General features: G+C 37.7%; 1 protein-coding gene across 1 annotated transcript in view; it reads right to left on the reverse strand.

Moving 5' to 3' along the window:
• Positions 1–14,928, reverse strand: part of LOC105703798 (kazrin) — a 96,990-nt gene extending 82,062 nt beyond the window's left edge. Inside the window, exon 1 of the mRNA XM_023431793.1 lies at positions 14,855–14,928. Coding sequence (XP_023287561.1) covers positions 14,855–14,881 — 27 coding nt within the window. The 5' untranslated portion in view covers positions 14,882–14,928. The remainder of the gene's footprint in view (positions 1–14,854) is intronic.
• Positions 14,929–20,915: the final 5,987 nt, after the last annotated feature.

A 20,915-nucleotide genomic window follows, 5' to 3' on the forward strand; every position in this document is an offset into this window, starting at 1 on the left:
TAAACGATCTATTTGCTTATCAGATGTGCACAACTATAATTTTTAGGTGTTGCTGGTTTTCTTTTTGCAAAAACAGAATACCCGTAATTTATATCACGCAAGAGATTATGTCGGATTTTCACGAGCGCAATTTTTATTATATACCACTCGCTAAAAAATCCCAAGATCTAAAAATAAAAATCATCCAAGTCAGAGACTAACATATATTATTTAGAATAATGTGAAGAAATGAACATTTAACTTTCGTATAAAAAATACGGGTAATCATCGAGACACAGTCAAAGTCTTCTTTCACTATGATAAACAATGTATTTGCTTATCAGATGTGCACAACTATGATTTATAGGTGTTGCTGGTTTTCTTTTTGCACAAACAGAAAACGCGTAATTTATATCAGGCAAGAGATTATGTCGGATTTCCACGAGCGTTCCTTCCTTGAATTTTCCAATTGTCCAGCTGGAAGATATCGAGGGGATGCTTTATTGCGCGCACTCGCGCGTAATTGCGTGTAATAGCGGGTTGCGATGTGCCCGCGCGTTACACGCGGAATGTGTAAAGGGCGGAAGAAACGGAATGGAAACCCCTCGGATGCAGTTTCATCGCGAGATTGCGAGGGAGTTTAGCCGAGGTAGACATCCCGGTTTTCCTGTTAAGGGAGATAAAATGTCCACCAGGCTTGCGGCACAAGCGACGTCAACGTTTTTTCGCGATACGTTTTTTTGGAAATTTTGCATACACGTATTTCGTTTCACGATGTCGTGCACCCAAAATTTGAGCCCTGTTTTCTACCCAGTGCCAATTCGAAGCTTATATTTCTAGAGTATTTCTTTTGTCCATTAAGGTGAAGTGAAATACGCCGAGGAATTTGATCGACGTCGATGAAAAAGGTTTTTCTAAATACCTACGTTGCCGACGTTCGTTTTCATATTGACAGCTGTATCGAATTATGTTGAGGATTATATTAAATGGTATACTCCACCTGTCGTTTTCGTACAATAATTATAAAGAAATCAAAGTAAAACTCCAGAAATCCCCTGGAATCGTGGTTTATGAGGCCCTAATTGACCGTAGAGGGACTCTCTGCGCCATCTGTGATTTCCGTGTTAACTATATTTTCAATCCGAGACCTTGTATTATCATCGTTTTACCATAGAAGCACATAAGATATTTTGTTCTGTATAGTCTGAGTATTTTGTTTCAAATAGTCTGAATCTTTTCTACCCAGTGTCAATTCGAACTTTGTATTTCTATGGAATAACATGAAATATGTATGAAACACGTATTTCTATGGAATACCATGAAATATGTATGAAACACGTATTACTATGGAATAACATGAAATATGTATGAAATACGTATTGCTATGAAATTACACGAAATTTGTATGAAATACGTATTTGTATGGAATAACATGAAATATGTATGAAACACGTATTTTTATGGAATAACACGAAATATGTATGAAATACGTATTTCTATGGAATAACACGAAATATGTATGAAATACGTGTTCCTATGGAATCATTCGAAATATGCATGAAAAACGTATTTTTATGGAATAACACGAAATATGTATGAAATACGTGTTTTTATGGAATTACACGAAATATGTATGAAACACGTATTACTATGGAATAACACGAAATATGTATGAAATACGTATTTTTATGGAATAACACGAAACATATATGATACACGTATTACTATGGAATAACACGAAGAAAGCTGCACGTCCGAATGGGAGTCGTTGTTTCAGATCACCATCAGAAACTTGTTGGCTCTATTTTTTCAGGGATGGCGTGTGGTTTATCAGTAATAGTCTGGACATTTCCTAGAGGGCCGATACAAAGTCCGGTTGATTGGCTGTTTCACCGAGGTACGTAATTAGTGCGTGGCTGAAAGTGGCCGATCGATGGCTGCCATTTTGGCTTTTCGAAAATATCCACCGAAACCGCCACTTCGAAATTGCACTGGGTTTGGATTGTTAATGGTGATGATAAAAGTCTCGAACGTGTCATATCTAACCCCTAGTGGCTTTTCAATATTTCGACAACTGTTTTAACTATTTTTGTTTCATATACAGTGTACAAATAATCGATGGATGAAATTTAATTAATACCTCGCAAATTCTCGCAGCTCGCAAATATTTGTGCCTTGTTGATTGGAAACATGTTTTCGGACATGTTTTGCCAAACATGCTATTTTAAATTAATATTCCGTCCGCTGTTAATATCGAACAGCGAGATATTTGGTTGGAACAAATTCCGAATTGGTCATCGAAATACGACAATCGAAAACAGCGGGTAGTTTCATGTTTTTCAAAACGTGATATCACTTTTCATACACGTGTTATCACTTTTTATACACATGCTATCACTTTTCATACACGTGTTATCACTTTTTATACACATGCTATCACTTTTCATTCATGTGTTATCACTTTTCATACACGTGTTATCACTTTTCATATACGTGCTATCACTTTTCATACACGTGTTATCACTTTTCATACACGTGTTATCACTTTTCATACGCATGTTATCACTTTTTATACACGTGTTATCACTTTTCGACAGAAAAGTTCTGTATAATGGAAAAGACAATTTCTATATCGAAATAGAAATTCTTACTTTTCTTTTCGATGGACTTCAAGTCCGCATAGAAACAGGCCTTGAGCAAATTCGTCTGAATCGAATGTAAATAGATGTAAGTGATCGATTATTAATCGAGTATAAATAAAATAAAGGAAGTGTCAGGATTTCTCTGTAGAGGATGTCAAACTCACTAGAGATATTTTCTACGATTAATAGAAGATACAGAGTTGACCGCTTTGCTTCGTTGGATTGGAAAATTGCGTGAAAATAAAATTTCAGGCAATAACAATTCATTTAGATCGAATATAGACGATCGATTCATTCTTTATCTAAGGTAAATGCAATAAGGGAAGTATCACCATTTTCTAGTATAAAACGAAAATTGCAGTTCGCAGGAAATATATTGCACATCGTCAAACGGATGTAAAACTGATCATTTTTGCCTCGGTGGATTGGAAAATTGCGTGACAACTTCATTTCGAACTTTGAACATCCGTTTGAACGAATTATAGATAAAAATAATAGATTATCTATAAAATAAAATAAATACCTGAATTATTCAGTGGATAGTAACAATTTTAACTCATTGTCAGTGGAGGTATATTCAACAGACAAACGAAAATGTAGAACTATAGATAAAAATAATAGATTATCTATAATATAAAATAAATACCTGAATTGTTCAGTGGATAATAACAATTTTAACTCATTGTCAGTGGAGGTATATTCAACAGACAAACGAAAATGTACAATCGAACTCTTTGCCACGATACATTGGGAAAATCCATGAAAGTTCAATTTCAGATAATAAAAGTCCAAACGGACCGAACTCAAATATGAATAATTAGTTTATTATCGAGAGCGAATTAATTAAGACAAGTGGCGGAATTTATCCTGCAGGGAACGATAATTTTAACTTGCAATTAGAAGAGGTATTGTTCGACACCGAAAGCGCAGGTGTAATTATGGATGGTGAATGAAATACTGCATGAATATTCCCACGTGGGGCAACAAAAGTCTGTCCGTGTCGAATATCAACATAAATAAACGTAAATTCTTCATCGAGTGTTAACAAAATATTTCGTTTCCCAGAGGGAATAAAAATTTCAAGTCACCAAAGATATATTCTACAACTAGACGTAAATTGAGCTACCCTCTTTGCTTCAGTGAAAAACCACATGAAAATCTAATTTCGAGGAATAACAATGAGTTTGAGCACGAGTGTAAATATGAACAAACGAAAATTCTTTATTATTACTACGCTGATAAAAATCGCTGGAAATTTACATACATTTTTTACTCATAACTGAAGGTTTACGCAGAAAAACGTAAAATGGAAAACTTACGAATTTGAAAATGTATAAATACACGTGACATTGTATATTTACCGTCTTAGTGCATTTTTACTTGAATTAAATGTAATATTACGTTATAATTTTCTTTAAGTTAACTTAGATGCTGAATATGATATTACGTAAACAATGCAATTTTACTGCAATTTATTGTGCCATTAAAATAACCAGTGATTGAGTATGTAAACCTACATGGGCATTTTTATAAGTGTAGATGTATTAGTTAAAGGTATAACTACTTTCAAAGAGAAAAGTGTTCCCAATTCTACATTGAATCACAAATTTATTACATATTAAAAATGTTTGTAAATTTCTTACCATTTTTTATAAAGTTGTATTAAAGTTAGATACGACGACTTAAAGTAGCATGCAAAGTTCGTAGATGCATGAACAAGTTGTGACGTTTGCGAAACTTGATCAGAAATTTTTTAAACCAATTTGTCATATTATAAACCATGGGTTTTTAACTTTTTTTCAGTAATATTTAATTATAAGGAAAATTGAGAGACACAGAAATGGTTGGAGATCTCTAAGTATAAGAAGAATTTACAGAACACGAAATATGAAAATACATGAAAAAAAATATGTAAAAATATGTAAAAACATGAGAAACATTTGTAACGTGTTAATGAAATATTTTAGGAACCATTGTTATAAGGCACGTATATTAAATATATATTCGAGTGTATCATAAATTTATGATAAAACTTCCAGTACCCGGTTCACAAATTTATTACCGTTTTCTTTTTATTTACCAGCATGAACTTTCCATTTCGACAAATCGGAAAATGAATGAAATCATAATTCCTCGCGACAAAGGTCTCTTTGGACTTAATATAAGTACAATTAAATGCAATTAGTCTGACATTGGGAGTATCGTTCAAGTCAGTGGAGACACATTCTACATCCAATTACAGGTCCTGCTGGCCTCTTTGTTTCGACGGGCAGGAAAACTGAATTAAACCCTAATTTCAGGCAACAAAGGTCTGAACATAAATACACATAATTGCGGCTAATTTGACATCAGAAGTCCTGTTCGGTTTTGTATGCCACCAGCATTCATCCCCAATATGGATCCTGTTGACCTTTCTGTTGTAGCAAACGGGATACAAATGAGACCGTAATTTATATGGACATGTATAGTAATTTAGTACGTGGATGTATACAACTTTCTTTATTTTTATGAATTGAAAAATTGAAGAGAACTCTAATTCCAAGTAATACAATTTAGAACACCATGAAAATGGGATATTACAGAGTCAGATGGAAAAACATGGAAAATACTTTCGCCAACAATTGTAAAAGAATACTGGCTTGTTTCGTGGGTAACGCGTCTTTTCAGAGCAAAGAATTAAATGCAGCTAGAGTCACATTAATTAGCCAACCAGTGAATAAATGGATGGCTTAATTTATTCGTTCATTGGACAATTAGTCGATCAATCGGTAATATATTTATTAATTACGTAGTTAAAGAATGATTTTTAAATGAGTTATTTGATCGATTTATAACTGTTTTATTCTTATTTATTTGTTCATTCATTTATTGAATAATTTAACATATTAAAATGATATTTTTCTGGAAGAAGGACAGGTATGAGCGAGGAGCTCTGCGGACCTCGGCCGCCTTGTGGTCAACTTTAATTATTAATAAGTCGATGAAAAATGTTCTGAGCAACGAATGGAAAAGGAACTTCTAGTTCAAAACTTCACCCCCTTTCACCCCTTGAGAGATTTACTGCCTATTATGGGACTCCTTGTATATTTGTTTCTGTTAACCAATCTTATATCTCAGCGGGTTCACCGCGTCCATACATACGAGCCCCCTTAAGGTGCAGTGAAACTCCCTTTAAATCAGCCGATTCGAATACACCACTTTTTTTTAAGGGTATTAGACCAAACTGTTCGAAACTTTGTCACATAACTCCTGATCACCTAAGAATTGTCCTGACACATTCAAAATTTGGATTTTTCAAAAAAATGTTTCAACTTAACGCAGAACAGAACCACAATGGCGTCGAACTCTCATATTTCGATCGATATACAATTGTCGAAGGCTCTAATGTGGGAAACGAAAGGGTCAGGACAACTTGACGACAATTTAGAACACTCTGGTAATCGATAAACTAGCATTTGAACGGGATAAAGGCAAAGAAAGTGTCTTATACGCTTCTATGCTAAAACGATGGGAATACGAGGCCTCGGAGTGAAAATTTAATTTACCTGGAAATCACAGATGGCGCAGGGGGTTCCTCTGCAGTCAATTAGGGCCCCAGAAAGCATGAATCCAGAGGATTTCTGGAGTTTTACTTCGATTTCTTGATATTTATTGTACGAAAACGACAGGTGGAGTATGCCATTTGGTACGATATCCAATATAATTTAACACAGCTGTCAAATATAAAAACGAACGTCGGCAACGTAGGCATTTAGAAAAATCTTCTTTATCGTCGTCAAGCAAGTTCCTCGACGTGTTTCACTTCACCTTAATCGAGCGGAGAAGTCCAGTTCGGTTTCAACTGGAGCAGCCCGATTGAGCGGTGTCAAGAATTAAGTACGCTCGACTCGTGGGAGTCGATCTCACAAATCGGCAGCATCCAGTTTGCGGGCCGGTGGCCCCAAAATGGGGTGCCGCGTTTCTTCCGCAGCGGCTCGACCGCAGCGCCGGGGGCCTGGGGGCGCAATTTCCCAGCGAATGGACCGCCGGGGAAATTCGAGTCTCCGGCGGCGCACACGGACGTGGACGCTTCCACACCCCGGCGGGACTCGGCGGGCTATTTTCGCTCCCGATCGATCGGAACGAGTCGAGGGAACGGGCCGCTCCTGATCAATTTCATAACGAGGAATCGATCCTCCGGCTCGGCTCTTGCTCAACCTATTCCTTCCGCCAAGCCGTCTCGTTCGCCCTGATTTCCTTGCCTCCTCCTCGGGGCACGGACGGCAGAAAGGGAAGCGACGGAAGAAATAGGCTGCACGGAAAGAAATAATTTCGTTACAATTACTGCAGTGACATGGTTAAAATACCGTGGGAAGTAGAACCACATAAATGGTGGAATTTACCACATGGAATGGGAAATGTAACCCTGCGAATAAGTATGGTGTTGCGAATAGGAATGGCGTTGCACCTAAAAGGTGCAGGGGTGATCACTATTTGGAATGCTCCTCATCAATTTCATAACGAGGAATCGATCCTCCTGCTCGGCTCTTGCTCAACCTATTCCTTCCGCCAAGCCGTCTCGTTCGCCCTGATTTCCTTGCCTCCTCCTCGGGGGACGGACGGCGAAAGGGAAGCGACGGAAGAAATAAGCTGCACGGAAAGAAATAATTTCGTTACAATTACTGTAGTGACATGGTTAAAATACCGTGGGAAGTAATACCACGTAAATGGTGGAATTTACCACATGGAATGGGAAATGTAACCTTGCGAATAGGAATGGCGTTGCGCCTAAAAGGTGCAGGGGTGATCACTATTTGGAATGCTCCTGATCAATTTCATAACGAGGAATCGATCTTCCAACTCGGCTCTTGCTCAACCTATTCCTTCCGCCAAGCCGTCTCGTTCGCCCTGATTTCCTTGCCTCCTCCTCGGGGCACGGACGGCAGAAAGGGAAGCGACGGAAGAAATAGGCTGCACGGAAATTACTGCAGTGACATGGTTAAAATACCGTGGGAAGTAATACCACATAAATGGTGGAATTTACCACATGGAATGGGAAAAGTAACCCTGCGAATAGGTACGACGTTGCGAATAGGAATGGCGTTCCGCCTAAAAGGTGCACGAGTGATCACCGTTTGGAATGGTAATATTAACTACATGGAGAGGTTACAAATGCGCACAGGAATATGGAAGGTTTATCTGGAAGCTGTAATCACGTATTATAGTACGATTATACATGTTGCAAGGTCATTCTAAATTTGCCTATGCGATTGCAGAAAAATGCTTTGGTCCCGTTAGTTTACGACAGCGCCGCCAGGTGGCAAAACTTCTCGCAGGCGATGCAGACTGCTCGGGTTCGGATTTCTGGAGTTTTACTTCGATTTCTATATAATTATTGTACGAAAACGACAGGTGGAGTATGTCATTTAGTACAATACCCAATATAATTCGACACACCTGTCCATATATGAATAGTAATTTTACTTTGATATAAAAACAAATTTAGCTCCGCTGAACAAAGTTGACCTACTAGCGTTTTTTCCTAACATCAATTTTTATTCATGTCGCTGAATATAAAACGTATCCAAGGCTCTGTAATTAATTATCGATCAACCATAAAGGCGATATCGCGTTTCGAAGTAATAAAATAAAGTATGGTTCTAGTTTTATAAATTATTGAACTTTGTTTCCTCCGTAGTTCACTGCTACATTTTTGATTTAAACATTTCTTTAATGGTTCATCGGAAGGTTATTCAAACATTTACAATTGTAATGCGAATAAGTAGGCTGCAAATGTTCAGAGCTGGCGATGTAATCGCAAAATTCAGCACGGTGCCATTTATTTAAATTTAATCATACACTTGATTGCTTGGGATGCTTGGGTGGATCCATTGAATGCTTCTGGAAGAATATAACCATTCATCATCGGAATTGCTACTCTTGTATTTACCTATACATGATCACTGTTACAGTTACAATTGCAGTGCGGTAGCATTCCATTTTTCTGGCCTTAGATTATTACCATTTATGTAATGTGAGGTCTTACATTAGGAAATCGATATGCAACATTTATTGTGACAAATAGTTTTACTGGAGCAATGATATGATTTATGTTACGTTATGAAATATCATTTAATATTTATTTTTCGCCAGAACTAGTAAAATATAAATATATAAATATAACTAGTTACGTTGAAAAATAATAGCGATGTTAGTTCTTTGTCTTAACATTTTGTGCTCTTTATGTGTTAATTATGTGCTACATTCGCAAATTTTGTGCTAGCTCGGTTTTTGGGAAAAAATTCAATTCTTCTGTGGGGGTGCTGGGGGTACTAATAAAGCTAGCACCCCCACCATTAAAAAATAGCTTTATTAGTACCCATCACCCCCACAGAAAAATTGAATTCATTTTCCAAAAACCGAGCTAGCACAAAATTTGTGAATGTAGCACATAATTAGCACATAAAGAGCACAAAATGTTAAGACAAAGAAATTTGAATTTTGTAAAGGTGGGGGTGCCAGCTTTAGGCACCTAAATCCCCTAGGGTTCATCCACATTATATCCTCATCGAATAGAGATACGAGTTTACATTGAGGGATCGTTCCCCGAATCTCGACTAATTAGGGAGTTTCATATCCGGCGTAGAAGAGGCTGCACGCCTGGTTGGATGCGAGTGGATTTCCGCAGGTCGGATTTCGCCGACCCAGATGTCGGAGTCTGCGGTAGGTCAGGACTCGGCGTTTTCCCGAGAGGGTGGGACGCGTTATCGAGGCGAAAAGTAATTCTTCCCGGCGACGGAATGCTCCCAGAGGCTGGGATGCAAAACGAAAAGGGAGCTGCTCGGCCGACACGCGACATCTCGTCGCAGAAGAGCCGCAAAGTGTGCGGCATCTCGCATTATTCCCGCCCCAATAACCACCGAGAGCCGAGGACGTTGGTGTGTATCAACCTGTACCTCGTATGGACCACCCTGTACCCTAGTCAGCCGCATCCGAGGGTGCACGCTCGAGGTGTGACTACACGGAAAAAAAAATTATTTGGTTACAATTACTATAGGAACGTGGTTAACGTACTGTGGGGAGTAAACTCATATAAATGGTGAAATTAAGGGGAAGTGAAACACGTTGGGGAACTTGATCGACGTCGATGAAGAAGATTTTTCTAAATGCCTACGTTGCCGACGTTCGTTTTTTATATTGACATCTGTGTCGAATTATATTGGGTATTGTATTAAATGGCATACTCCACCTGTCGTTTTCGTAGAATAAATATAAATAAATCGATGTAATGCTCCAGATATCCTCTGGATTCATGCTTTCTGGGGCCCTAATTGACTGTAGAGGGACCCCCGCGCCATCTGTGATTTCCAGGTCAATTAAATTTTCACTCCGAGGCCTTGTATTCCATCGTTTTAGCATGGAAGCGTATAACACACTTTTTTTGCCTTTATTCCGTTCAAATGCGAGTTAATCGATTACCAGAGGCTTCTAAATTGTCGTAAAATTGTCCTGACCCTTTCGTTTCTCATATCAGAGCCTTCGATAATTGTATACTGATCGAAATATGAGAGCTCGACGCCATTGTGGTTCTGGTCTGGGCTAAGTTAACAAATTTTTATGAAAAATCAAAATTTTGAATATATCAGGACAATTCTTGGATGACACGAGTCATGTGTCAAAGTTTCGGACAGTTTGGTCTAACATCCTTAAAAAAAAGTGTTGTATTCGAATCGACTCATTTGAAGGGGGTTTCACTTCACCTTAAGGGGTTACATCACTTTGACCCACCCAGAAATTACGGTTTTTCATGAATTTTTTTTAAAGAATTAAAACGTTTTTATCCAAATTAAAGTACGGTAAGGTATTATACTACTATTAAACAAAAAAATGCTTTTTCGTATTTTTTTTATTTACAAAAATGGCGGCTTGAAAGGCGATTTACCGGAGCGCTGCGAAAATCTATGATCGTGCGGTGGGCACGATAACTCAGTCCAGGTTTAAGTTACAACAATAAACGAAAAAGAATTAGTTTCTGCAGCCCAAAAGCTAGCGTAATACGTAGCCGTTTTCAAAAATATGCATTTTTCACAAAATGGCATCGATTTGAAAGGAAAGATACGTATTTTGCCCTAAATTTCGTTAATTAATGTTGCATAAAAAATGCGAATATCAATACATTGAAAAAAACCATACGTATTTCGCTAGATAAACGTATCACGAATAAAATATAAAAAGAATCAAGACGATTGATTGAAAATTGGCGGAGCTAGAGTGCCCACCGATTTTTAAAATGCAGTTTTAAGAAAAACGCGTTTACACCTATACACCTGCTCACCGCACGATCACCGATTTTCCTAGTGAGCGAGTTTAATAGTAGTATAATACCTTACTGTACTTTAATTTGGATAAAAACGTTTTAACTCTTGAAAAAAATTCTTGAAAAAACCGTAATTTTTGGGTGCGTCAAAGTGGTGTAACCCCTTAAATTCTCATAATTCCTCAGGAAACAAAGGCTTTGGAGAAATGATCGATAAATTACTAGGAATGTCTCATCGTTCCTGACGTAACTTACCGCGTTTGGAACTCTAGGTGTGACACTCGTGGAAAATTTGAAAGAGCGGACCAGGACTGTGACGGGTTCCATTTCCGAGCCGTCCACCATCATTTAGTGATTACGAGGCCACTAATTACCCCCCGCGAACTCGCCCCCGGTTTTGCCGATCTATCGACTGGGATATCTTTCGCTCTGTTTTGGAAACATTGCTGGAGAGGAAATTATAATGCACGCTCTCCCTCTCCTGGAAAATATGAAAGAGAGCAGTCCAGACTGTGACTGGTTTCATTACCGACCCCTTCACCATCATTTGGTGATTACGAGGCCACTAATTATCCCCTGCGAACGAATCCCTCGGTTTTGCCGATTCATCAACTGAAATGCCTTCCCCTGTTTCGGAAAAATGCTTGGAAAAAGAAATTATAATGCACGGTCTCATGCTCCTGGAAAATTTGAAAGAGCAGAGCTGGAGCGCGACGCGCTCCATCACTGATTCATTGATCGCCACATCTAGTAATTACCACCCCAAAATTATCACCCGCAAACGCATCCCCAATTTCACCAATCTATCGGTTGGAACATTTTTCGCTTTCTTTAAAAAAAAAAAAAAAAAATGATGGAACAGGAATCGTAACGCGAAATAACACTGCAGAAGAAATTGATGAAAGTCAACGATCGATTTGTTTAGAATTAAGGGGAATTAATCAATCAGGAAATCACGGATTTTGAGATGATATGAAAGGCGTTCAGAAATTTAATTGACGTTGATGAAATAAAATTGTCATGTGAACGCCACATCTAGTAATTACCACCCCAAAATTATCACCCGCAAACGCATCCCCAATTTCACCAATCTATCGGTTGGAACATTTCTCGCTTTGTTTAAAAAAAAAAAAAATGATGGAACAGGAATCGTAACGCGTAATAACGCTGCAGAAGAAATTCATGCAAGTCAACGATCGATCCATTTAGAATCAAGGGGAATTAATCAATAAGGAAATCACGGATTTTTAGGTGATATGAAAGGCGCTGAGAAATTTAATCGACGTTGATGAAATAAAATTGTCATGTGATCGTCACATTTAGTGATTACCACCCCAAAATTATCACCCGCGAACACATCCCCAATTTCATCAATCTATCGGTTGGAACATTTCTCGGTTTGTTTAAAAAAAAAAAATTATGGAACAGGAATGGTAACGCGAAATAACGCTGCAGAAGAAATTGATGAAAGTTAATAAGCGATCCATTTAGAATCAAGGGGAATTAATCAATCAGGAAATCACGGGTTTTTAGGTGATATGAAAGGCGCTGAGAAATTGAATCGACGTTGATGAAATAAAATTGTCATATGATCGTCAGATCTAGTAATTACCAAGCGAAAATTATCACCCGCGAACGCATGATTCCAAACGCAAAATTCCAAATGCATGTTTCATAATTCTTCATTCCCTACATTTTGACGGTGGTTCCAGGAAAATCGGTCGAGTGCCTCTATATGAAACAACCAACTCACCCCCTTGCACGGCCAACTTTGAAGCCTGATTTCATCCCCTAAAAGTGTTTATCCGCCGATAAAAAAAAAACACGGGTTCCTTAGATTTAAGTCCTCTATAACATATTTAAAATTTAAAAGGTACNTATATATAGGTTGACCCTATCATCATAACTTTAAGAAATTAAAGACCACAACACTATGCTTCGAAAAATGTTAGACAAATGATTTTAAATGACAACGCATCCATTGGAAGAGTTCCGTATAATGTAACATATTTTGTGTAAAACATTTTAATAAAATGAAAATGTAACGAGTCATTTTGGGATGGCAATTCGTTCACTCGCTCCGTATATTCTTTGAGGGATTCAATGAGCGATTCGTCAAGTCGTTGAGCAGAAGAAGGATCCGATCAGCGACAAATTAGGACTCGCCAAAAAGTTGGGCGAACTTTTCGCAGCCCGGAAGACTAGAAGAGAAAGTTCCCGAGCAACCCTTAAGGCTAAGTGTAAACTCGGTGGGACCGCTCGAATAAACAGCTGAATTACTTAGCCCGAGGGAGTCGCCGAGAAATCCCGGGCTGGTTCCGGGACGCGAATCAGTGGTTGGCAGCGCCGCAGCTACGACAATAGTTGGCGGACACAAAGAGACTCATTGTCAATGCACGCCGTGGTAGCTCGCAGTTAGGACCTGGGTAGTTAACCGCTTCGGGCCTCTTGCTCGTTCCCGACAACTGCCCAAAGAAGGAAGAATTTCCCTTCGAGAAGGGAAGGACCCGGTGCAGTTAAGGGTCGCTTGACTCCTGGATTAAGGCGATGGGAAAGTGGCGTCAAACAGGTCTCGTTTATGAAATTTATCTCTGACCTGGATACACCGAATCATATGAAACTTTTCTTCGAACCGGATGCACCGAATCGTATGAAATTTGACAGGGAAAATAGGGAAGCTACAAGGAAGGTCCTAATACCCATGAAACTTGAAATTTTCAAAATTTTCATTATAGATATTTTACAAATTTTGTATAAACAAAGGAAAAATTTCCCTTTGAGAAGACGGACCCGGTGCAATTAAGGGTCGCTTGACTCCTGGATTAAGGCGATGGGAAAGTGGCGTCAAACAGGTCTCGTTTATGAAATTTATCACTGACCTGGATACACCGAATCATATGAAACTTCTTTTCGAACCGGATGCACCGAATCGTATGAAACTTGACAGGGGAAATATGGAAGCTACAAGGAAGGTCCTGATACCCATGAAACTGGACATTTTCAAAAATTTGATTATAGATATTTTACAAATTTTGTATAAACAAAGGAAGAATTTCTTTTCGAGAAGATGGACCCGGTGCAGTTAAGGGTCGTTTGACTCCTGGGTTAAGGCGATGGGAAAGTGGCGTCAAAGAGGTCTCGTTTATGAAATTTATCTCCGAACAGGACGCACCGAATCGTCTGAAACTTGACAGGGGAATATGGAGGCTGCAAGGAAGGTCCTGATACCCATGAAACTGGACATCGTTAAAAATTTGATTATAGATATTTTACAAATTTTGTATAAACAAAGGAAGAATTTCCTTTTGAGAAGACGGACCCGGTGCAGTTAAGGGTCGCTTGACTCCTGGGTTAAAGCAATGGTAAAGTGGCGTCAAAGAAGTCTCGTTTATGAAACTTTTCTCCGAACTGGATGCACCGAATCGTTTGAAACTTGACAGGGGAAATATGGACGCTACAAGGAAGGTCCTGATACCCATGAAACTTGACCCATGAAATATATAAACGTTTCTGACAGTGTACTCCAAAAGGAATCTGTTTTAAATTCTTAGTTTTGTCTTTTGATACTCAAAAGTTCCCATGCCATCCAAATTTCCTTTGAATTTCACCAGCTGGTCTATAAAATTTCCAACAAAACCTTAGAAAATTGGAATGTCGATTATAAATTCAAAAACATTGTCCGCTAATTTAAATCATCATATTAAATTTCTCATTTTAATACTACACTGTACACTTAAACTGCATGAAATATATAAACGTTTTCGACAGTGTACTCCTAAAGGAATTTATTTTAAATCCTTAGTTTTGACTTTTCGTCCCCAAAAGTTTCATGCAATCCAAATTTCGTTGTTTTAAAATGAAAGAAATGTTTGTTTACAATGCAGACGTCGGCACGTCTGTTATTGTTTTTTTTTTATGACATTGTATCTAGCCTTACCTGTGCATCTGCAAGGATGCGTCGCATCAAGGCCAAGGTGGGGTGCGCTGCGACGTCATCTTCGACGGCGTGAACTTCTCCTTCTTTGTTGAGACGATTCAAACTCTTCAGGGCTGCAATTTGAAAATTGGTCAGACACTCAAAAATCACTCTACACAAGAAAAAATCCGCGTCAAAATGTATACAAAGGTTTAACCATTTCTCTTTTAACGAAAAGGATTCAAAAATTAAATTTTTATCAGGTCATTAATGGGAAAAAAAACTAAATTATTTATACTTGCATATCCGGATTGAAGAGAGCAATTTGTTGACTCGAAAAATATTACTTCAATTATTTTACAGAAATGTGACATAATAGAACTCGAAAATTTGCCACATAATAGGTTTTATAGTCACTTTGTTGGAATGGTATGTGAAAGGAAACAGATTTATTACTTAATTAATGACCTGTTTAATTTGAATATTTTTGTATCAAAATGTTAGATATTTCGTAACGCTAATCTCGATAAATAGCGAGGATCAGAAATATCGGTAATTCTATTTTGAAATGAATCAATTTTGCACCTTTTGGATTTACTAATTCACTTTTTGGGTTTCAGGTTGGACGAAAATAACACTTGTTATTTTGACGCAAATTTTTAATCGTGTAATTCCTAGGGATTAAATATTGTTATAACTTAAATATTGTGCAGGTATATAGGGTGCAATTAAAAGTAATCATTAATACTTTTACAAATTACTGTTACATTTTCTAGTTAGCATTGAAATGCAAGTCGAGAAGAAGGGAGGTTAGTACCCTTCACCAGATCTCCTGTGTAATTAATAACTTTTTTCGGCTTAATAGGATGTGAGGGACATTTCTATTTAAAAAATGTCTTCATTACCCATTGGAGCAGCTGTACATTTTTATGGCTTGAAATTTCATGAACTCCAAGGCATACGATTTAAGGCGATGTGAAAGTGACGACAAAGAGGTCTCGTTTATGAAACTTTTCATCGAACTGGGTGTACCGAATCGTTTCAAACATGAAAATATGAACATGAAAGCTATAAGGAAAGTCCTGACACTTGTGAAATTAAAATTTTTTTAAACAATTTGTTTATAGATATTCTCAACAGTTTTAATAAAAACTGAAATTTCATGAGTGTAGGGATATTCCTTATAGTCCTCGTGCTCACATTATAAAGTTTGAAACGACTCGATACACCCAGTTCGGAGGAAAGTTTCATAAACGATTAGCTCTTCAGATGCCACTTTTACATCCCCTTAAGGGGGAATAAGCTTTTCATTACAACCCCCTTAACTAAGAGTGGACGTATATTCAGAAAATTAGGGTAGATTAGCACAAGTGAGGGTAATAAAAAAGCGAGAGATTTCAATTGTAGGTTTAGATTTTGTAAAATAATTTATTAATCAACGGTATCATTATTTGTAATTACTACTCTGTACCCCAGGTGCGATGGGATGTGTATTAAATGTGGATAGATTAGCGCAACCAGGTGAGTAAAGGTGATATAAATGTGTGATACATACTTATCAAAAAGTCAAGATATTTATAAACCCTTTTTGCAAACTGAGTGCACCAAATTGTCTGAAACTTTAACACGTAATTAAGGAGGCTCTAAGGTGAAATTTCATTTTTGAAAAAAAATATCTTTTTTTGATTCTTATCCGAGATAAACACAACATTTTTCTCGATAAATGAAATTTCACGAGCAGTGCGTTTTTCCTTAAAGCCTCCATAATCCCGAGTTAAAGTTTCATATAATTCGGTGAATCCAGTTTGGAGAAAAGTTTTATATATCACATATGTACGTATTTATGTACGTATATATCATACTTTCATATCACCTTAAGAAGCTAGGAATTTCAATAGAAGATTCATACTTTGCAAGATAACCCAGATAGAAATTCGTGACCATCATATGACGAGGAAAATCGATTTACAAACAATTTTCAGACCATTCGCTGCATGAAATGTCTGCAATATGTGTACGCATATTACACAATAAATTTGAATAAAAATTTGCGGTAAATTTGTCATAAATGGTTGTAGCAATTTATTCACCGCATATTCGAGTTATATGCCAGTTATGCCATAACCGACATTTATGAACTGAAAATTTGTGAAAAATTTGACAGGAGCTGTAACATTATTTCATGACGTTAATTTGCGGGCATTGTATTATATGAAATTAGTTAATGCTACAAATGAGAGCTAAATATGACGTCGCTTCATGTTCCCGTTTTGATTACGCCATGACTCAAATGTGAGCTCCTATGCAATTGTTTATCAGCAGTGCGTGAGATAAATTTAGCTGTACATATGTGGACAAACATTGAGACATTGCATGTACTTAACTTTGTTTCATATTTAAGTATTTTTGATGCATCATTGTGTATCGCAGATATGAGTTCCAAATGAGGACTCATAAGCAACACCCTCATGACTCCTTTCATGATCTTTTATGAGACTACCCAAATAGAAATTCATGATCATCATATGACAAGAAAAATCGATTTACAAACAATTTGCGGAGAATTTACTACATGGAATGTCTGCAATATATGTACGCATATTACGCAATAAATTTGAAGACAAATTTGGTATAAATTTGTCATAAATGGTTGTAGCAATATATTCACCGCATACTCGAGTCATATGCCAGTTATGCCATAACCGACATTTATGAACTGAAAATTTATGGAAAATTTAACGTCATCCCATGATATTAATTGGCGGACATTGTATGAAGTTAGTTAGTGCCACACATGTGAACTAAATATGACGTTGCTCCATGTTCCCATGACTCAAATATGAGCTACAGATGCTGCAATTGTTAATCAGCAATGCATCAGATAAATTTAGCTATACATATGCGAACAAACATCCAGACATTGCATGTACTTAACTTTGTTTCATATTTAAGTATTTTTGGTTCGTCGTTGCGTCCTGCAGATATGAGATCTAAATGAGGACTCATAAGCAACACCCTCATGACTCATTTCATGATCCTTTATGAGGGAAATTTAATGCAAATTTTGCGTCACTTTGTCTATCTGGATAATTTGATGGAAACTTTGCATCACTTTGTCTATCTGGGAATCGATTAAGATTGCCATTATCGAGACAGTAAGGCACCAAATTCCGGAAAGGGATGAAAAAACAGGAATTTTGGGGGAATTCTTGGCACCAAGAGTGACCACCATCCCTCTGGGGAATCGGAAAAGCAGGGAAGGGGTTAATCGAATCTGGCTGCAACGGGCTCATAACTTATGCATAACTATCTCGACCGAGATAAATAGTAGCGAGACCTTGCGCTTTTTCGATGGACGCCGTCCATTCGTATGCAAATGAATTCCTCGATGACACTATCGCATCGCACCCACCGAAGTCATCTCGTTTGCATCAAAGCAGTGAAGATAAATGCATGCGATGAAAGAATTTGGGGATTTATGACTTTTTCTGTTTATCGGTATGTATGCAGATGAGACACAGTACGTGGGAATAAAAACCATTTTAAGGCCGTTTAAAATCCAAGCTGCTTTGAAAAGAATAAGCTACTTTCCACGAGAGTCCCGGGAAAATATGTTTTCGCAAGCATACTAATTTTTGATACTAAAAATAAAGGAAATATTTATTTAAAATTCTGTTGTAAGTGCTTGACGGTTTAAAAACCATTTCGAGGAAGTTTCAAGTCCACGCTGCTACGGAAGAAATAAGCCAGATTCCGCAAAAGCCCCGGAAAAATGAGTTTTCGCAAGGATACTATTTTTATTTCTAACAATAAAGGAATTGCTTATTGATATTCAGTTGTACGTGCTTTACACATTGAAAAACACTTTAGGAGCGATTCAAGTACACGCTACTTTGGAAGCAATAAGTCAGGTTTCTCAAAAGCTCTGGAAAAATGAGTTTTCCTAAGCATACTATTTATATTTCTAAAAATAAAGGAATTGCTTACTGAAATTTAGTTGTACCTGCTTTACACATTGAAAAACATTTTAGGAGCGATTCAAGTACACGCTGTTTTGGAAGGAATAAGCCAGGTTCCGCAAATGCCCGGAAAAATGAGTTTTCCTAAGCATACTATTTTTATTTATAAAAATTAAGGAATTGCTTATTGAAATTCAGTTGTAAGTGCTTTGCGGTTTAAACACCATTTTAGGGGCGATTCAAGTCCACGCTACTTTAGAAGAAAAAAGCCAGATTCCGCAAAAGCCCCAGGAGAATATGTTTTTGCAAGCATACTATTTATATTTCTAAAAATAAAGGAATTGCTTATTAAAATTCAGTTGTATGAGCTTGATGCTTTGAACGCCACTTTAAGGGCAATTCAAGTCCGCACTACTTCGGTAGGGATAAGCCAGATTTCGCAAAAGCCCCAGAAAAATGAGTTTTCGCAAGCATGCTATTTATATTCCTAAAAATAAAGGAATTGCTTATTGGAATTCAGTTGTAAATGCTTTGCGGTTTAAACACCATTTTAGGGGCGATTCAAGTACACGCTACTTTGGAAGGAATAAGCCAAGTTTCGCAAAAGCCCTGGAAAAATGAGTTTTCGCAAGCATACTATTTATATTCCTAAAAATAAAGGAATTGCTTATTGAAATTCAGTTGTAAGTGCTTTACACTTTAAAATCCATTTTAGGGGCGATTCAAGTCCACGTTGCTTTCAGAGGAATAGGTCAGGTTCCGGGAGAGCCCCAGGATAATAATCTTTCGCAAGCACCCCTGAGAATCGATTTCCAAAACCCAATCCCGAAAGCGCCCCCAACCGTGCGACTCCTCATCTCGGGACTCACCTTCTTCGAAGGGCTGCGCCCTCTTCGCAAAGGCCCTCGAGAAGACCCCCTGCGGCTTGCCGGTGGCCACGCCGTTTTCAACGGCAGTGCTCATCTCGCGAATCCGTGGGGGTGAAAATTCGGTGAGGGGATAGTCAAGGAGGAATTTTAAATGTTCACAGTAGTCACTTTTTCTGGCCTTGGGTAATCACTCGCAGGGAACACACCCGAAAATGCCGGGACGTTGCTTTGGCCTGGGGACCTTGGCTCGACTCGAGTTGGTGTAGCTCTTTTTTTACAAAATAAAAAATATTTTTTACACATAGGAAGATCGGGTCTAGTTGTGACAGGGGTAAGTAGGGACATTTAGATCTCTAAGCGACCCGTACACTGATAAAGAATGGTACCAATGATATTCTATGTAACAGAAGCGTGAGTTACCAGTCTTTTGCGCAGGCGCGGAGGACGAATATGGCCCTTTTTCGTCCTAGGATATTTTGAGGCTCTATTTTGTCCTATCTCCACTCCCTCTCGTTTGTTTACATCCTCCGTCGAAGAAAGACCTTTTTTAGGGACCGATGACAGTCGCGAAAAGACGTGAAAACCATGCTTGTGTTGCACAAAATCAATTGAACCAAAGAAATATTTTGTTAATTCCAAGAATAATTTATTCATTATTTGACTCGAATAAACTCAAATAAATTGCCTTCATTGCGAAGGAACGTTGCATCCGAATAATTCGAGTTTATTTTACTCGAGTAATTAGTCTTTGAATTGACGGAATATTTCATTGGTACTATTTAGAGAAATATTTCTATGGTTCAATTAATTGTTTTTCTCAGGGTAATTTGCAGCGTTGTGCGGATTACCGTGGTTCATAAATAAATTCAAATAAATTGAATAAACTCAAATAAATTGTCTTAATTCCGAAGGAACGTTGCATTCGAATAATTCGAGTTTATTTTACTCAAGTAATTATTCTTTGAATTAACGGAATATTTCATTGGTACTATTTACAGAAATATTTCTACAGTTAAATTAATTGTTTTTCTCAGGGTAATTTGCAACATTATGCGGATTACCGTGGCTCTTCGATCCTTTATCTCAAAGTAATCTATGAGTTTAGAGTGGACGGGTCGCGTGGGTTTTTTTTTTAGTTACAGTGCTTTTTTGTACCGTCAATGTTGAAAAGTAACATAACTCTGAAACGATTTCGCTAACACGGAAACCAAGGTACGTTAACTTTCATAGCATGATTAGAAAATGCATTTTAGC

The sequence above is a fragment of the Orussus abietinus genome, unplaced genomic scaffold (assembly GCF_000612105.2).
Source record: "Orussus abietinus isolate OABI.00-Male unplaced genomic scaffold, Oabi_2.0 scaffold167, whole genome shotgun sequence".
Lineage (NCBI taxonomy): Eukaryota > Metazoa > Arthropoda > Insecta > Hymenoptera > Orussidae > Orussus > Orussus abietinus.